General features: G+C 38.8%; 1 protein-coding gene across 1 annotated transcript; it reads left to right on the top strand.

The window, feature by feature from the left end:
- The first annotated feature begins 87 nt into the window (after positions 1 to 87).
- Positions 88 to 17,402, top strand: SNX18 (sorting nexin 18). Its single transcript, XM_007421346.4, has 2 exons — positions 88 to 2,023; positions 15,749 to 17,402. Exons 1-2 carry the CDS (start codon positions 394 to 396, stop codon positions 16,000 to 16,002), a joined length of 1,884 nt encoding a protein of 627 aa, XP_007421408.2. The 5' UTR covers positions 88 to 393; the 3' UTR covers positions 16,003 to 17,402.
- The last annotated feature ends 1,991 nt before the right edge of the window (positions 17,403 to 19,393 follow it).

Here is a 19,393-nt window from a genome sequence, read left to right as displayed (position 1 = left end):
CCGCCCCTTCCTCTCGGCTCTGGATTAGCGAAACTGGCGACGTGGGACAGTCCCCCGGCCCGGCCCCTTCCCTGGGCGCCGCGAAGCCGGACTCAGGCGCTCGGTTGGGGAGCGCGCCTGCTGCTGCCGCCGCCGCCGAAGGAGAGCGCTGCCCTTCCCCGCCCCCCGGCATCCCTGAGGAGCGGCGCAGAGGCAGGAGGGCTCGGGGTAAGGCGGAGGAGGCGCCCCGGGAGAGGGAAGCCGTCCGGCCGTTGGCTCGCCGGAGGGGGCGGGAGGCGCGGCCGGCCGGCCGGCGGGGTGCGCGAGCTGCGCCTGCTTGGCGGCGCTGTGAGGCTGCCCGCCGGCTTCCCTGCCTGCCTGGGCGGCGACCAGAGCGGCGGCGGCGGCGGGGCCATGGCTCTGCTGCGGGCCCGCGCGCTGTACGACTTCAAGTCGGAGAACCCGGGCGAGATCTCGCTGCGCGAACACGAGGTGCTGAGCCTGTGCAGCGACCAGGAGATCGAGGGCTGGTTCGAGGGGGTGAACAGCCGCGGCGACCGCGGCCTCTTCCCGGCCTCCTACGTGCAGGTCATCCGAGCCCCGGCGGCCGAGCCGGCGCTCCCGCTGCCCGCGCCCGCCCCGGCCCGCTACGCGAACGTGCCGTCCGGCGGCTTCGAGCCCCTGGCGGCGCCGGCGACCGCCTTCAACCCCCCGCCCGCGCAGCAGCAGCAGCTCCAGCTCCCTCCGCCGGTGGCCGAGCCCTTCCAGCTGCCGCCGCCGCCCGCCTCGTCGGGCTTCTCCTCCTTCCAGACGGCGCGTGCCTACGGCGGGTCTTCTTACCAGCCCAGCCAAGGCAGCGACGACGACTGGGACGATGACTGGGACGACAGCTCCACCGTGGCGGACGAGCCGGGCGTCCTGGGCTGCGCCTACCCGGACTACGAGAACGCGGGGATGGGAGGCGGCGGGGCGGGCGGCTCCGCCAGCAGGTACTCCCTTTCCACCCGCTCCGATCTGTCGCTGAGCTCCCGGGGCAGCCAGCCCGGGGGCCCCTTGCACCACCCGGCCGGCGGCGCGAAGAGCTCGGCCACCGTGAGCCGCAACTTGAACCGCTTCTCCACCTTCGTGAAATCCGGAGGCGAGGCTTTTGTGCTGGGCGAGGCGTCCGGATTTGTGAAGGACGGGGACAAGCTCTGCGTAGTGCTGGGCTCCTATGGGCCCGAGTGGCAGGAGAACCCTTACCCTTTCCAGTGCTCCATCGAAGACCCCACCAAGCAGACCAAATTCAAGGGCATGAAGAGCTACATTGCTTACAAGCTGGTGCCAAGCCACACGGGGCAGCAGGTGCATCGGCGCTACAAGCACTTTGATTGGCTCTATGGCCGTCTCGTCGAGAAGTTCCCGGTCATCTCGGTACCCCATTTGCCAGAGAAACAAGCCACGGGCCGTTTTGAGGAGGACTTCATCTCCAAGCGCCGCAAAGGCTTAGCATGGTGGATGGACCATATGTGTAGCCATCCAGTATTGGCCCAGTGTGATGCCTTCCAACATTTCCTCACCTGTCCAAGCACAGATGAGAAGGCCTGGAAACAAGGCAAGCGCAAAGCTGAGAAGGATGAGATGGTGGGTGCTAACTTTTTCCTGACCATTAGTGTCCCTGCTGGTGGCCCTGCTGCTCTGGACCTGCAGGAAGTAGAAAGTAAAGTAGATGGCTTCAAAAGCTTCACCAAAAAGATGGATGAGAGCACCATTCAGTTGAACCAGACCATCAGTGAGTTTGCCCGCAAGCAGGTTGCTGGGTTCAAGAAGGAGTACCAGAAGGTGGGACACTCCTTCAAGGGCCTCAGCCAAGCCTTTGAAATGGACCAGCAGGCTTTTTCAGTTGGCCTCAATCAGGCCATTTCCTTCACTGGGGAAGCTTATGATGCTATTGGTGAACTCTTTGCAGAGCAACCCAGACAAGACCTCGACCCAGTGATGGATTTATTAGCTCTGTATCAGGGACATCTGGCCAATTTCCCAGACATAATCCATGTCCAGAAAGGTAACGTAAAGCTTTAACTGTATAAATATGCCTTTTAAAAAAAAAAAACCTGATGTAACCTTTCCTGAGTTTTTCTTTTAAACTTACTGATAAAAACATCCCAGATGAGTAATTCACATCAGTCTATTAAGAAAAACAAAAGTGTTTCGAGCTGTAATAGATTTATTGTGGTGTAAATTACTATCCATTTGACTCTTGCAATGCTTTCTAGATTTTTTGATCTTTTGATTTCACTACTTATATGTACAGGGGCACAGAAGGAAAAAAATATTCTGTGAGCTAACAACTTTGCATCAGATGAAGTACATTTTAGGTTGCAATCCTACATAAACTTAGTTGGACTTGAGCTCCTCTAAGCATAGTGACTTGCATTAAATCCATATATACTACTGTATTAACAATCAGATGATTTTTACAGAACCATGAGATTTCCAGTGATGAGATAGAGGACAGGGTCCCCATAACTGGAACCAACTACATTGAGCCTTCTACTCAATTTTCCCTTGCAAAGATTTAGAAGTAAATTTACCATCTTAGTTACTGCTGTACAGTATTGTATGTGTGTACAAGTAACTTCTTGTGCAGTATTGTATGTATGTGTGTATTGGGGAAGGGATTCTCTGACATCCCCTCCCCCAAAATAGGGCTTGAATCCGTATTTCTCTGCTCCAGATGACTAAGGCGTGCAGAATGTTTTTCTTTTGTCTTGAAAAACAGCTTTTAGCAAGGGGGGAGAGGGGACCTTTTCTACCCACAGCAAGGTGTGCAGCTCTTGACCAAAATTCTGGATCCTGTAATTCAAGAAACTCCTAACTGATCATCTGGAAATTAACAGATAATGAAAGCAGTGGCTAACAATAACAAAAAAACAGTCACCACACAACACAACTAGGCATGTATATGACTAGAGATACTCATTGTCTCTTTTTCCTCATTATATTCATTTAAATGTGAAGCTGCGTATTTGTCTGTGCTGGCAAATACTTTTGGCTTCAAATATAATTGGAATGTGAAAGCTCTTACAAAGAATGGAGTTGAGGAACAGAGAAGAGAAATAGCAGTTGTGTATGTACGTGGACATTCAAGATCCACCCTCCACCTACGTGTATTTTATTTTTCATTATTTCATTAAGTTTGTTATAGCCGCCCTCTCCAACAAGCTTTGGCCAGTTTACAAAACCTGGTATATAGTAAAAACAGTTAAAAATATAAACAAAACCAGACGCCCCAACTAAAAACAACCACAATAATAGAGACGTGCCAGCACCTCCCCATACACGCGCATTAACCCCAGACCTGTATATAAGACAGTTCTCTGTCTAAAATTATTTAGCTGTACCACTACTTTCACTGCCAGTTTAAAAATGATTTCTTTCTCTTAAGTAACAGTTGCAACTCATGCATGAAAACTCAATCCTACTTTCTCTGGCTTCATTAGCATAGTATAACTGCTGCTCCCCAGTATCTGTCACAAATCACAGACTCTTCCTGTTTTTATTCTGTTCCAGTACAAGACTGAGAACAAGGCTGTTGAGCCATTCTGGGCAAATGCCAATTTTTGTGTGTGTGAAATCTGAGGGAGCCACGGGCCCTGAGCATCCATCATGGATGCTCAATTTACGAGAACAGAGTAAGCGACTCGAGTGATCAGATTGGCTTTGGGGAAATACAAAATGCGCCAAAAATCATATCTGACAAATAGGCAGTTCTGTCGGTTTATGTACTCTGCCTGTGTGCCTGAAATTAGAGTCTGTAGCTACAGTAAGAGAATAACACTGCCAGGAAATGTTTAAATCACATGTCAATGGTGGCAGGAGACGACGAGTGGATATTACTGTTTGCTTGCTTGGGTTCAGAAGAGGCAGAATAGGTGGAGAGATCTCTGGGTTTGGGGTTCAAAGAGAAGGCGGCTCCTCCATTAGTGATAAAAATATGTTTGTACAATTGTATATCTAGAATCAGTTTGTTTATTTGGTTTCTTTTCCAAGAATAGACTAAAGTTTAGAAGCAAGTTTGCAAGGATACCTTTAAAAATGTTCTACTCCTTTAAACAAAATGCTGCTGTAGATGTCTGTTCATGTAATTTGTGTGCAACTTGAAGCTCAAGTACCTTATTGTTATTTTAAAATATTTTGTCTGATTTATCATGAAGGCCTAGTGCTCTTCACAGGAACTTATGAGCATCTTCATATTTTTTTAGGAAGGAAAAATAAGCCACAAATATCTTAATTGATTCCAGACTACATATGAATTGTTTGCTTCATTAATTACTCATTTTTGATTAGCTATGTAATGAACAATTTTGTATCTTTGGGGTAAGATCCAGAGTACTGTGTATTATAAATCCATTATAATTGAAAGTAGCAAGTTCCATTGATCTAAATTTGTCAATGTGGAAGATTTAATTTGGATTTGAGCCATATTTCTTGGCTCATTGTATCTCTGTTTCTTTGTATGCTTTTTCCCCATGGATCAAATTCTATGTTTAGTTTCTGGGCCAGTTACTTTAGTGAAAAATTACATAAATTCTAATGTTTTGTAGTTCAGAACTATTCTATGAGAATTTTGTACAGACAAATTTGTAAATTAATTCTTAATTCATAACTGTATGTTTGTCACTCTTGTATCTGGTTTCCCTTTGTAGTTTTAATTAGTTAATGTATTCTTCTGAATAAGTAGGAAGGATAAGAGGGGAAAACCTTCATCTGTGGCTGGCATTGGATTTGATTTAAGGAATTTTTTTGTCATGCAGATGGAAACACTTGATGTAACAAAACACACTGAGAAGGAAGAGAAAAATGGTGATATTCAGACTGTTGAAATAAAATCTCTAAGAGGAATGTGAAGAGTCATTTATCTATAATGGTTTAAAAACTTGAGTAATGCAGGTTGAAATATATATTGTAATTACTAATACCTTTTTTCAGCATTAGAGGACTGTTATTCATTTATGAATATAGCAAGACTACTGTGATTGTGTGGATAGATAGATAGAAAGATGATGATAGGTGCTATTGACATATTGGAATCAGTGTACTTTTTAATGTAAAAGATTTTTCAAGGATAAGTGTCTGATTTCTACAATATAAAACTGACACTCTAAAAGGCCACTATTCTAAGCATTAGTTTGGATATTAAATTTTCATAGTGGTTGCTTATGGCATCCTGACAAGAGAGCAAGAAAGGCAACTGGATTGCTTTTCTCAGTCTTTCTTTCTTTCTTGAAGAATTATTTTCATAATAAACTAATTGAAGGATACTTGCTTTAATCAAGTATATGATCTGTATTATATTTCAGTGCCATTCTTCAAACTCATTTAAGGTAAGGCCTGTACAGCCAGTGCCAGTGCAATTATTATTTAAATACTATTACAGTAATCTAGCACAAAATAACTTGATGCTGTTCATTCGGACATCTACTACAATTTGAAGGACATCAAAATATAGATATATATTTGCATTTTCAGTTGTGTGTGTATGTGTATTTGTGTATTTTATGTGTATGCGTATATGTTTGTGTAGTGTGTGTGTGTGTGTGTGTATGCATACCTACAAAATATTCTTTAACCTTAAAAATATTTTTTTTAAAAAAATACAAAGTACAAATTTCATGTATTAAGTATGTATACTTAATCTACTGACAATACCAGCCACTTGATAATTGATAAAATTGCTAGTTGGGACTAACAATGGATGTTTCTAGACTGGCTTGTAAATCAGCCCATTTTAGAAGAATTAGTCTATGCAAGAGAGTCATATTACCTGGGACTAATTCTGTTAACACTCTACTTATGCACATAAATCCTGTGTTTACACGTAAACCCTTTGCAGAATTTCCCCCTGACATCTCAAGACAGAAGCCACTAGATTAGACCTTCACAAATTGAATCTTGTAAAGCTAAACACACAACCTGTGATCCACATTTTGCACCCTGCTTTGCAGTCTCAAGTGGATTAGCAAAAACAAGAACAAACCATCAGAATATATAGGTATTTATTTAGTGAATTGGTGGTGGACTAGTATGCACTGGGTGCAGCAGTTTCCGCAATGAAGTGATGATACCAAAGTGATAAGTGTGCAATGATGTAAATATACAAATGCTATCATTATATAATTGTATCAGGATGTCTGCTGCAAGTACATAAGTTGTGGCATCTGCATGATTACGTCGTCATGTGTCATCAATAGACAATCATCATTGGGTACTGAGTTTTGTCTCTTAATGGCAAACTAAGCAGATATGATCTAGATGCTAAAGAACATTTCAGTGTTTTGCTCAAATCCACACATAGCATCTGATTGTATAAGGGTTTATCAGTACAGGTAGTCTTCATTTGGTGACCATGATTGGGACCAGCAACTCAGCTGTTAAGTGTAGCGGTTGTGATGTAAAACATTGCAATTTTACAATTTTACTTCAGCTTTCCTTTGATTTAGAGACCTGCAAAGGTCGTAAATGTGGGCACTGGTCACAAAGTTACTTTTTCATCACCATTATAACTGTAAACGGTCACTGTCTGAGGCAGTCACTAAATGAGGGCTACCTGTACTGAGACTGAGGATCTGAGAGGTTCCAAAATTTGCACTTCATTAATTATATTTTTAAATGTGCAATATTCTTTATGCTTTCTGCTGTGATGTTATTAGTCAATAAAGTGCTAGACTTGAAGATGCGAGGTCAGAATTCATATTACTACTTAGACTTGAAGACTGCTTTAGTAGAAGCCTTTAGTAAACTTAAGGCGTAAAATAACTGTATGTATTGTATGTTAGGCTATGCCTTCTTGGAGGAAAGAGTACAGTTTGGAAATCTCGTAAAAATGCAGTTGTAATTCTTTCGATTCGGACTTCAAATGTTCTTCTGAGTACCTATAACCATAAAGCAAGAACACCCTTTATTGGGATTGTGTGGCAAGTACAGAGGACAATTGTGTTACCTAGGAAAAGATGCATCACTAAATGTCATTTAGTATCTATTTATTAATATACTATTTAATATACTAAATACTATTTACTATTTAAATAGTATTTAGTATACTATTTAGTATTAGTATGTCAAGTCAGTATCTACTACATAGATAGTTTCCAGAATTATTTGCCTTCAACTTGGCCTTTTAACTCTCTCAGTGGTGTACTCACTGCTGTCATAATTGAATCCATCCACCTTGTCACTGGTCATCCCCTTCCTCTTTTTCCTTCAGCTTTTCACAACATTATGGATTGTCAAGGGAATCCATAATGATATGTCCAAGCATGGTAGGAGCACAACATATATTTAATAAATGCAGTTTATAATGGATGGATGTAAACTTAGGGCAGAGTGCTTATTATTATTAGTACTGCTGTCTAAGCAGAGCTGAGTCAACTCCCTAGTTTTGATGAGTTGAGAGGAATGAAGCAAATAGTAATATTGAAGAGCACAAATGACAGGAAAATCTAATCGAAGTTACAATTCATAATTGAGCCTATTCATAGCCAGTAAGGTCAGCAAATGTTCAGTTCTTTTCTGACATATTTGCATCCCATTGGGCTATCCATCTAGTTTAGAATTTATCTTATGAACAAAACCCTCAAAGACCACATATGTTTACAAAATATTATAAAGATAAAATTATTCATCTCTACTGTATCTTGGATGTGACAAATCCAGTCAGTCGTCCCCACTGCTGTTCATCCTCAGAAACTTCAGGTGGAGCACCTTTTACTCGTTAAGGCAGGTTTTAACTATTCAGAGATTCGCTGGCTTCAGTTACCCATGCTTTCACTTCTAGGTTGGACTCTTAAAATATGCAGCTAATACAGGTGATGGATTACGATCTAGGTCTTGGTTTCATGACCAGATTACATATTTGATATGCCAGTTGCATTTGCTCTTCTTTCCAGTTCAGTTAAAAGTGCTGGGTTTGAGTTAGTTTGTGTGTGTGTATGTGTGTGTTACTACCATTACTACAAATTATAACAAGAAGAGAAAAAGGAACCTGGCAAATTAGTGTTAATCTTTTACCATACTTTGACTATTTTTGACCAGTGGTTCTTTAAGGACCGCTTGTTTCCATATACAGTTCATCAGAATTAGAATTTTCAGTGGAGGGTGTCCTGCAGGTGACTTTGCCATCTGCTGTGAGGGTGGTAGGCTGTCATGGAAAACACATCCTTGTTTAGTAACACATTAGCATTCAACAACCTTCCTAAAGAGTTCGGCAAACACCTACCTTTCTATCCATTCCACACCCCACAAGGACTTTTATACACGTAAATTCTCTATTTTAAGCTATTATTATTTTGTTGCTTATAACTATTATACCTTATTGTTGTTGTTGTATTTACATTGTAATTTTAACATGGGACTGTGATTCAAAAGACATATAAAATATACGTAAATATCACTATTATTGCTTAGCTATTTCTAGCAACAGCTGAACTTCGTATGTCTTCCTTCTCTTTCTCTCCCTTTCCTTCCTTCCTTCCCTCACTTGCAGTCTTTCTGGAAAATCTTTGAATGCTGGAAAGAAGTAAAGGGAAAATTGTGATTGAACAAAGTAATTGTTCTGAAGCAATAACAATGGAAGGATCATATACATAAGATGGTAGATATAAAGTTTTCCATTCCTGTCCAAAAATGAAACTTTGGACCGCTGAGCTTATCATAAGATGATATTCTTGTTCTAAAGCAGTACATGTTTTCTCACCTCCATGTATATTATTGGCTATACTTTTTCCTTCCCCTTTGTCTGTCTGCTTTAATTCAAAGCTCGCTGAGTTACAAAGCTGGAATCTGCTGTGCTAAGAAGGACAGAAAGATAGATCAGCACTTTGATTCCAGGGGGTTAAAGGGTACCAAAGCTATCCATTGCTCAGGGTTATCCAGCACCACTGTCTACAAAACAAAAACAAACAAACAAACTGGTGCTTGGTGGAAATGCAGCTGGCTATCAGATAGGCTATGCAAGGGGACACCGCTGATTAGGCTATTCCTTCATATAAGCTGTATCATTTATAAAATAATTGAGTCTTGGAAAAACTTGATAACTTTAATTTTAGGACAATAAAACAAAAAGAAATGGTAGGATGGAATACTTGCCATTAGTGGGACAGTTATTCTCAGAGTTTACCTAGGTAGATGTGAATGAATGAGAAAACAGTAATGTTGCTGTCAGACAGTCTTGTTTATTTGCAGAGGTGGCTGGGACATGACTAGAGGAATGTATGAATTAGGGCATTTCTCTTAGCCAACTTAAAAGGCCAGCCAGGGCCAAACTGCATCCCAGAAGCATTAAAGGAAATTGCACTAAATACCTGACAGTATCACATGCTGCCAGTAGTTGATTGACAATACACCTGATTGTGATCACAATGTAAGTAAGCTGTTTAAGATTTTTTTTAAAAAAAGAAACATGTTTAATGCCAGTTAAAAGTGTTTTGTATGCCTGCCATAAAAGACATATGGTAAACATCTGTTTAAGTCTATAATTTGTTTTTCGTGTCTTGATTACATTTTTGATAAAATGGAAAAGCAGTCTTTAAGACTAATAGATAATGCCTTCCCCCTCCCCTGATTTATTTTATTTTGGTAGCTTATACTTTGGTACATGCCAGTTCTGAAGTTGAAGACTGAAGTTTATTTATCAAATTTATACGCCACTCATCTCACAGTATAAGTGACTCTAGGCGGTTTACAAATAAAATGTGATAAAAACAGTAAAAAAAAACTTGACAAAAAATATACAGGGTTAAAAGACGGGGACCCCCAGTGCTGTTGATGAAAACTTGGTTTTAGCATATTTATTACACTAAGACCAAGGAGCTTATAGTGGACTATAGAAGGAATAGATTAGATGTCCAGCCCCCGGTTATCAATGGAGGCCGAGTGGAGCGGTTGGCCAGTTTTAAGCTTCTGGGTGTTACCATAAAGGAGGACCTGACCTGGGGCACTCATATTGCAGCCTTGGTTAAGAGGGCCCAGCAGAGATTATACTACCTGAGACTTCTCAGGAAACAACAACTGAATGAAAAACTGCTGGTGACCTTCTACTGCTGTACTATAGAGAGCATTTTAACCTACTGCACCTGTGTATGGTTTGCTAACTACACAGTGGCAGATAGGAAAGCTCTCCAGAGGGTTACCACCACTGCCCAGAGGATCATTGGTTGCCCTCTCCCCTCTTTGGAAGAACTTTATAGTTCCCGCTGCCTTAAGAAGGCTCAAAACATTCTTAAGGATCCATCCCACCCGGGACATTCTTTTTTTGAACTATTACCATCTGGCAGACGGTACAGGATAATGAAAACAAGGACGAATAGGCTGAAGAATAGCTTTTATCTTAGAGCTGTAACTATACTGAACTCTACCATATAGTGCAGTATTAATGCAGCATCAGGGGTTGTGCAATATGGAATGTGAAGGTTGTGTTTTATGTGTGTTATGTGTTTTATGTGTTCCATGGTTTTTATATTTTTAAAGCTGCACTGGGGTGGCATTTAATTTCGTTGTATGAGAAGTTTTTTTTTTTCTTTTGTCTGCGCTCAGTCATTGCTGACCCTGCAGTGACTGCTTGGACGAGTCCTTGCAGTTTTCAAGGCAATTGTTTTTCGGAAGTGGTTTGCCAGAGCCTCCTTCCTAGGGCAGAGCCCAGCTGGCGAGCGCAGGAGGCAGAGTTTCCGTTGCTTTGCGCCCTTTTTGGGCGCGTGCGGGTTTTTTTTTTTCGCGCTTACCGGCAACTGCTCCCAACTCCTTTTTGCAAGGCGCCGCCAGCATTTTTCCTCCCACCGGAGTGAGAGTACCCATTTATCTACTCACGTGAGTTTTCGACCTGTTGGGTTGACAGGAACTGGGGAGGAAACAGGAGCTCACCCTGTTTAACACGAAGGCTGGACTCGAACCACTGAAGCGTCGACCATTTCTGGCCGGCAACTTTCAGCATCATTAAGCCGCTGCGCCACCGCGTACAATGACAATAAATAAATAATGACAATAAATAAATAAATAAATAAATGACAATAAATAAAGTACAGTGACAATAAAGATTACTTTACTTTACTTTACTTTACTTTACTTTACTTTACTTTACTTTACTTTACTTTACTTTACTTTACTTTACTTTACTTTACTTTACTTTACTTTACTTTACTTTACTTTGTTAAATAATGTTCAAACTAACTGAAACTTTTCCAATAATGTACCTGTTCAAAAATGAGGCATTGTCTGTGTAAATACATTTCTGACATCTTCTACTGGCACAATATTTTCCCCTAAGCTATACTTCTTAAGGTGGCATGAGAAACTTTCTACTCTTCCCTTTACTAGCTTTAAGCAATGGAGCTTTCGTTTTGCATTAAGTTCTGTAATAGGCAGAAAGGGCATAAGTATGACTTTCATAAATATAGGATATATTTTATGTGTTCCAAGTTCTTTGACAGATGCAGAGGATTTGGGGAAAGAAGGGTTCACTAGCAGCCATACACTTCACCTGGTTAACTAATTAAGCCTAAATGCATGATCCCATGAAATGAAGTCATTGTACTTACTCTCTGTTCAGCCAGTTCTTAATTTCATATTCAATTTTTTTTTTTTAATCCTCCAAAGTTAGCGTATAAGCTTCCTGAGTTATATATGTCATTCTAAATTGGTATATCTGGTATATCTATTGGCTGTGCCGATTACAGGTATAAATCACAATGGATTGTGCCTAAAGGTGCCTTGTCATTGAGGGATATCTTGAAAAAAATCTCATACATATGTCAAAGTGTAATGTAAGTAAAATTTGCAGGAAGTAATTTCATTCTGATTATTGCAACTAGATTCATCCTATAATAAAGAGGGGTGTCCCATTCAGCGGCATCCACATAAGGGGGCGGGGTTGAGATGGTGGCATCATGATCTAGACTTTGATCAGAGTCACATATGTGAGGTGGGTGGTATATAAATTTACCAAATAAATCTAAGCCTGCCCCTTTTTTGGGGTGCACGGATGTTGCATTTATGTACCCAGGGGGGCGAAGCTTCGATCACAGTTCTGCACCAACCATTTGGCATATTTTGACACCTCCCTTTTGATGTTCATGGCTCCATTATCACCAGCTCATGTTATGCTCATTGGAGCATAACAGGCAACTGTCACCTGGAAAAAGCAGAGATTACTTTTGGAAAAACATTCTAAATAAATTCAATCCAAGGGAAAAAATTATACTAGGCAACATGAATGGATGAGTGGGAACAAAATTAGAGAGTACAGAAAAAGCGATTGGGCCATTTGGAAACCCAAGAATGAATGAGAATGATGACTATTTGATGAGTATCAGCTTAGGAAAAGGTATCTTTGCTTTGATTACGTAGTTCAAGCATATGTTTGCTCATGAATACACATGGTAAAGGAATGAAATTATTTGGATTGAAGCTGAAGTAAGAATACTGGAAAGTATAGTTTAGAGATTTGTTTTGGAATAATAGCAGTATATCAAAGAGTAGAAATGTAACAAATGTTATCATTCAAGACAAAAAATGGCTAACCTGAATCTGCTCCTGTCATTTCACTGGTTCCATTTCTGCCTTCTAGAGCAACAGAAAACAATCTCCTGCTTCCACTAAATGACAATCTTTTAAAGTTATCTGACAACTGCTATCATATCTCTTCTCTGTCATTTCTTCTGCAGGCTAACCCTACCCATTTCCTTTAACTATTTCTCATAAGATTTGGTTTTCACCATCTTAGTAGTCGTCCCAATCTTAACCTCTTTGATAATAAATAGATACAAATTTATCATTAAATAAATTTTGTTAGTTAAAAAACACTGCATATGCCTTTAATTTAAAAACCTGAATTTACCTATTTCTTTTGTCATATTTAATCTGTCCTATAGTGCAGAATATGTAGGCTATTGCTTCCAGCAAAGGCATTCAAGTAACAATTCATATCTTAGTGTACTGTGTGCATATGTACTATCTCTGACTTTTCAGTAATCTGAAATTTAGGGAAAGTGGTTCTTCAGGAATTAATATTCAATAACTTTGGAGTCTGAGTGCAGAAAAAACACAGTAACTACATGGAATCCAATTCAGTTCACTCATTGTCAGATCTGCTCCTCTCAGCAACTCATAGTATCTAACAGCTTTGTGTTTTGGGCCTGGTGATTTGTCTCAGTATTACTGTAACTATCAAAACCAGATGTGTGAACTAGGTACAGATCTCTTATCTGTTTCTACTCTTGAATGGTACAAGAATGTTTTTGATGGGATTGTGGAGAGTTTGTAGTGCAAAAAAGCTGGGCTTTCCAAGCTGTAAGCATTGAGACTGAGATTGCACGTCATCCCACACCTTACTAAAAAGTTAATGAAACTGTTATTTTTAAGAAAAGAAAGAAGTTCAAAAACAATTCTCTTATATTTTTAAATTTGTCATAACAGTAAGAACTATATTAAGCTCCCATAGCACTGCAATGTTAACCTTATCTGGGTCTGAAAACTATTACCAGCAACACACTGGTAAGCCAAAAAATAAGACGTTAGTTTTCACTTTTCTGAAAAGAGAACTACTGTTAAGAATAATATATACTCAATTAGTCAAGACAGAACACTACTTGCAATAAGGAAGGGAAAGGGAATGTCATTAAGAAAGGGCAGGTGAGGCTGTTTTAGTCAGTTGCATCATACCTTCCTGTAGATATTCACTTAGAGTAGCTGGTCTGTGCATGGCCATGTAGCTTTATATTTTGCAATCAGATTTTCTATGGCAAATGGGATTACAGTCTTAAATTATCAGTGGTTAATAATGAAAAGAGGTAAGATGCCATGGATTTCCTAATTTCAGATTTAAAAAAAAACATTTTAAGTGCCATTAGAGCACATAGTAGGTAAGCCTATGGCTTTGTTCAATGCATAGAAAAATAGAAAATAAGTCAGGCTTACAAATGTCTGTCTTTAAACATTCAGATACTGAGTGTAACTCAAGCCTAAAACCAACTTGAGATCAGTGATAGGACTCTTTTTATGATACCCATTTTTGAAGATATGATCTATATCAGTGTTTCTCAACCTTGGCAACTTGAAGACGTGTGGACTTCAACTCCCAGAATTCCCCAGCCAGCATGGCTGGCTGGGGAATTCTGGGAGTTGAAGTCCACACGTCTTCAAGTTGCCAAGGTTGAGAAACACTGATCTATATTTTTTTAAAACAGTGTATAGGAAATGTGAAAATAACGTCTAACCAGTTCATTCTTATCAACACTTGTGGTAAATATTTTACAAATTTAGGACACTAACTTTTTTTGCAGAACCAATCAGTTTTTACTTTTATATTGTCATCCCATCCTTCATCTAGTGTAGTACAACAAAAGGATTTCCAAACTGAGTTCTAGGGGCCTTGGAGATCTTGACACTATTTAGAAACTTGTATGTGCTCCTCGGTAATAAATTCAGAATGATGAAGTTCCTTGAAATTTGGCCACCACTGTATCTCAGCAAAGTTTTTATGAACTGACTACGTGAAAGAGACTCTTCAGCAGTCTGAAAGAGCTTTTTCAGCAAATTCTCTTGGAAAGTTTTAAAAGATTTAAAGCAACTGCTCTAACAAGCTGACTTGTTCCATACATTTCTCACATATTCTGCTTCTAAGACTCAGGAGGCAGTTTGGCTTACTTTAGTGGAAGCTGCATCTTTTTATAATCAAAGAGGTAAGATAGCCCTGCTGTGGAGCCAGTAATTAAAATCCTATTATGGCTACTTGATATTAAAATGGCTTTAATATAAGGCTGGTTGGGGAGATATTGATTCCAGGGGCTACCTTTCAGAGTTGTGTTTCTTCCAGTCCCAGCATACCTTAATCTCTGACAGGAGACTTGTGGGGCACTGTTGATTTATGTGGGGATGTTTTTGCCCACTATTTAAAAAAAAAATAGATTGAGAGAAGCTGGGACAAATTTTTGATTTGTATGTCTTTCTGAGTTTGGAAATGTACAAATTTAGCTGCAGACTTAGATGTACTAAAATGTGGTCAGCACTTAACATTTTTAATGGCTAATCTAGAAGAGTTGCAAAATAAATTGAATGGAACTATGAGGAGAATTCCAAAGTATGGTTATATTTTTCAGATCATTGTGAAATTACAATGTGATTCTAGATGGTTCTTAGAATTTGATCTTATTTACTTTAAAAGAGTCTATGAAGTCAGAGATTGTTAGCCAAAAGTCTGTTTAAGCAAATAAGAGAATTCCAGGGAGTGGTCATCTCACTCGTTTGTTCAAAACATCTCTAGCCATACCAAATGTTCTCAGTGAAGAAAGAATTCTTATTTTAATAAACATGTTTGGATGATATTAATAAAGCTTTTGTTCACTTTTACTTAATTTTTGTTCCTTATTTTTAAATGTGTATATACAGGTAAAATATTACAGTTTGTGAAGAGATAATATCTTAGACTGATATCCACAATATTTCCCTACTACTTTGAAAGAGAAAAGCAATGACAATTCAAGCATATCTTAAATTCAAGGGAAAACAGATGTTTGAACTACTGAATTTCTCTGGGTTTGTTTAATAAAGCAAATCAGACAGGTTATAATACACAAGATAATAACTATTTATTTATACATGCAATGTCTATTTTTTTATAAAGCGTAAGAACCATCTGAGATTTCTTTAGAAATTAGTAAGATCGTTTAATGTATTTTGTCATATTTCATCTTTTAATACCAGTTTTGTTTTGTTTTTGTTATTTTTATCCATTGCACAGGAGCCCTTACCAAAGTGAAGGAAAGTAAGCGGCATGTAGAAGAAGGAAAAATGGAAATCCAAAAGGCTGATGGGATTCAGGATCGTTGTAACATTATTTCATTTGCCACTCTGGCAGAGATTCACCATTTCCATAGAATTCGAGTCAGGGACTTCAAATCACAAATGCAGCATTTCTTACAACAGCAAATCCTTTTTTTTCAAAAAGTGACACAAAAGTTAGAAGAAGCTCTTCACAAGTATGACAGCGTTTAATGTTGCTTAATTAGTAGACTTTATATGGTGGATATTTCTTGGATTGCAGATGGAATCAACAACAGAGGCAAATGCTGCTCTAATAACCTCTTAGGGTATTTTGCAAACTCTTTCTGTAATTGTTCTGAATTCCAGAACCTAATAATTGCATAAGGAGGAAATAATTATGCATATATAGCAGAGACTATACTATACATTGTAACTAAATTATACCCAAAATGCCTACACTACCATCATAATGTTTTTTGAAATAATGATTATACTATTTGCCTTATTGCTTTTTTGAAATATGGTATTTTAGTGCATATGCTGTAGACCTCAAAACTTTTGGGTCTTTAAGGAAGTGGGCTAGAGCCTGCTTCATATGCCTTTTAAAAATTCTCTTTGGTTTGAATTTCTTAAATTCAACCAATTCTCTGTTTACAAATTCCTATTAGAGCAGCTATGCGATTTTGTGCCTTTAGCATTTTTTCATTTTTTTTTCTAGTAAATCACATTTTTATGACTGATTGAATGAAGGGTTGGCACCTCTGATAGGGCTTGATTTCAAACCTCATAGTGACTGAAAAATAACTAGTCATGTAACTTGCACACTAGATATTATGATAAATGTTGGTAAAACAACACCAACAAAATTTAAAATCATTTTAGACTCTGTGCTAATTAAAAAATACTATTTATTATTTTTACCAGAACCTTAAGTACACAAGCAACAATGCAGCATTGCTGTATTTCCTTTCTTAATATGTCAGCATAAAATCTTTCCATGTAACACGTTTTTGGATAGAAACTTGGACCATTTATCTAATAAAAGGATACTGAATTATATCAGTGGGATACAACTAAAGGATCAATGAGTAATGCTTGCATGCATGTGTCTGTTTGGAAGATTTTTCTGGCAGTTGATTTATTTGATTCTAAACATGGGCCCACATTGTCACTTGAAATTTGCTAATTGCCAGGAGCCATTACCATTCAATGAAGCTATTTGTTGGTTGGAAGAAAATACATGTACTGTATATTAGCATATTTTGTGCTCATGATTCCTGTTATTTAGAGGGTAAGAGCCCACTATGTGAAAATGTTAATTAAGGCCCTGACACAATGAGATGCTGGAAAAGGTATTTTACTCAACTTCATTTTCCTCAGTCTAGAACTTCCATACCCTCTATCACTTTCCTTTTGTAGTGTTTCAGGTATGCGTTTGTCATTACAGTAGTGGCTGGGGAAAGTTTTTAGAATTAACCTATTTCTGTGTTATTAGAATGTTTTCTGGATGTGTTCTGGAACCTGATACATTCACCAGGTTCTAGTAAATCAATCTAATTACAGCTCTACAAGTTGTTTAGACTGGCCTTTTACATGTAGAGCTGTACAATTAAAAAAAAAAAAAAACCTTACTGAATCCAACTGATCCAATTCAACTCAACAGAAAAATAACATCTAATTATTTCCCTACTCCATAGTTATGGTATATTTAAATTGGTTCTAAATTTAGAGAAACGATATTCTTCTGGCTTGATACTGTACAGATGTACATTTGCATATAGTTGAGGAAAATTTTCACACCATATGTTAAAATTGCTCCAGTCTTCCTGCTTGCAGAGTCAGTAGCAACATAACAGCATACAGGCATGGAGGTTGGGTGGCCTGTGCCCAAATAATTTTTTTTTCTATTAAAACTCTTTTTTAAGGAAGGTAAAACCCTTATGTTTTTATTCCAACTTTTAAAAATGTAATTGGTAAAATTCTAGAAAAGTACATTGCTAATTACGCACAATAAAGGTAACTTTGACTTTCTGCATGTTGACCAAAACATGTAATTTTATGTTGATCATAAAAATGTTAAGACTTTCTTAAGTCAAGCTTGACTCCTGCTGATTGAATCTATGATGTTTCTTAACAGTGTGCCATTCTAAGTTTTTTTTTTTTTTTAACTTCCCAATTTGGCCAACTGCTCTGAAATTTTCAGGTGATCTTCACTTCCAGAGGAAGAAATGGCAGACTGAAGACGGCTCTGCAAAAAGTGGAGCCAACAACTATGGCAAAGAACGAAGAGCCGGTGAGTAAACCGGCTCTTCGAACCTCTCTGGACAAAGAGTGGATGGGAGATTGCCCACAAGTGCTCCAGACAGTTGCTCCTCGCAAGGAGACCGCAAGATGTGGTCTCCAGTGGGTTTTGAGCACTGGGAGACAAGGGAGTATCTTGCTTAAACTGCAGTTGGCGCCTTTAAAAGTTTGCATACTTCTTTTTCTAATCACATTTGGAAATTGCTTATTAACTACTTCTCAGCTATGAAGTTTTCAGGTGCTCTTCCATCCAATCCTAATTTGGGCAGAGCCTGCTTAGCTTTCAAGAGCAGCCATGGTCAATAAAGGTTGCCATCTGCTAAATAGTCCTTTGCAGTGTATGGGGAAAAAAATATTGAGGTACTTTCCCAATCATTTCTGCTGCTCTACAATGTGTGCGTAAACTTGCACTGTCTTTTTATCTGCTGAAATGTATTTTTAAAAAATTGAATTTTAAAAAAAGTGCTGTCTAAATGACAGCTGAAGAATCATAGTCTTCAAGGAGGGGCAGTCAGATAATGGGGAAAGAGTCTGCCTTGTTTTTAATTTCCCACAATAAAATAACATGAATATGGAGTATATGAAGAAGGAATCATATTAGCACAAATGAGTAAGTGCTGCAGTTTTACTTGTCCAAGAAAATGGTGTCTGGAGCCAGTATTTTAATGAATGTACACGTTCTGTATTATGCTTGTCTAAATACAAACGCTAATGTAGGAACTTTTTTCTGAGAAATTACAGCAGTTCTTAGTCTTCCTGATTTAAATGCTGCTGCTAATCAGACAAGAAAGTGAAGCGTTTTGGTTAGAAACCCAGTGAAGCTCAGTAGTAATTTCTACTATCTCATTAAAGTGCTTGTCATGTGAATATGTTCCATATGTAGATATAGATTCAGATTTGTAAGTCTATAACGACTAATATATAAATATGTAAAGCAAATTTAAAACATGCCAGTTGAAGCTCCACCCCCTTTTTATGAGCATTGTATGCATGACACGTATAAAGGGTTGGGTTTTGATCATGCAGTTGCAGTCACCATCTTGACTTTCTTTTAACTACCAACACCACCCTCAGTCACCACTATTACCAGTGTTGTTTTGATGTAGAAAGATGTTGCACGTCTCTCTGCAGCAATATGAAAAGATGCCTGGGTTATATTTTAAAAAGGCCAAACTACCCATACAGATTTATAGCAAAGACAGACATCCTTGCATTTTTTACTAACACAGATCTACTAATTTTATATATGACTTTGTTGACACAAACCTTTAAACTGTAAATATTTTGCTTTAGTATGATATATGAACCTACTTATAATGGG

Source organism: Python bivittatus, unplaced genomic scaffold, assembly GCF_059951505.1.
Source record: "Python bivittatus isolate LINGU-HERP-01145 unplaced genomic scaffold, Pbiv_v1 ctg000570_np1212, whole genome shotgun sequence".
Classification (NCBI taxonomy): Eukaryota; Metazoa; Chordata; class Lepidosauria; order Squamata; family Pythonidae; genus Python; species Python bivittatus.
This window is presented reverse-complemented; position numbering and strand designations above follow the sequence as displayed.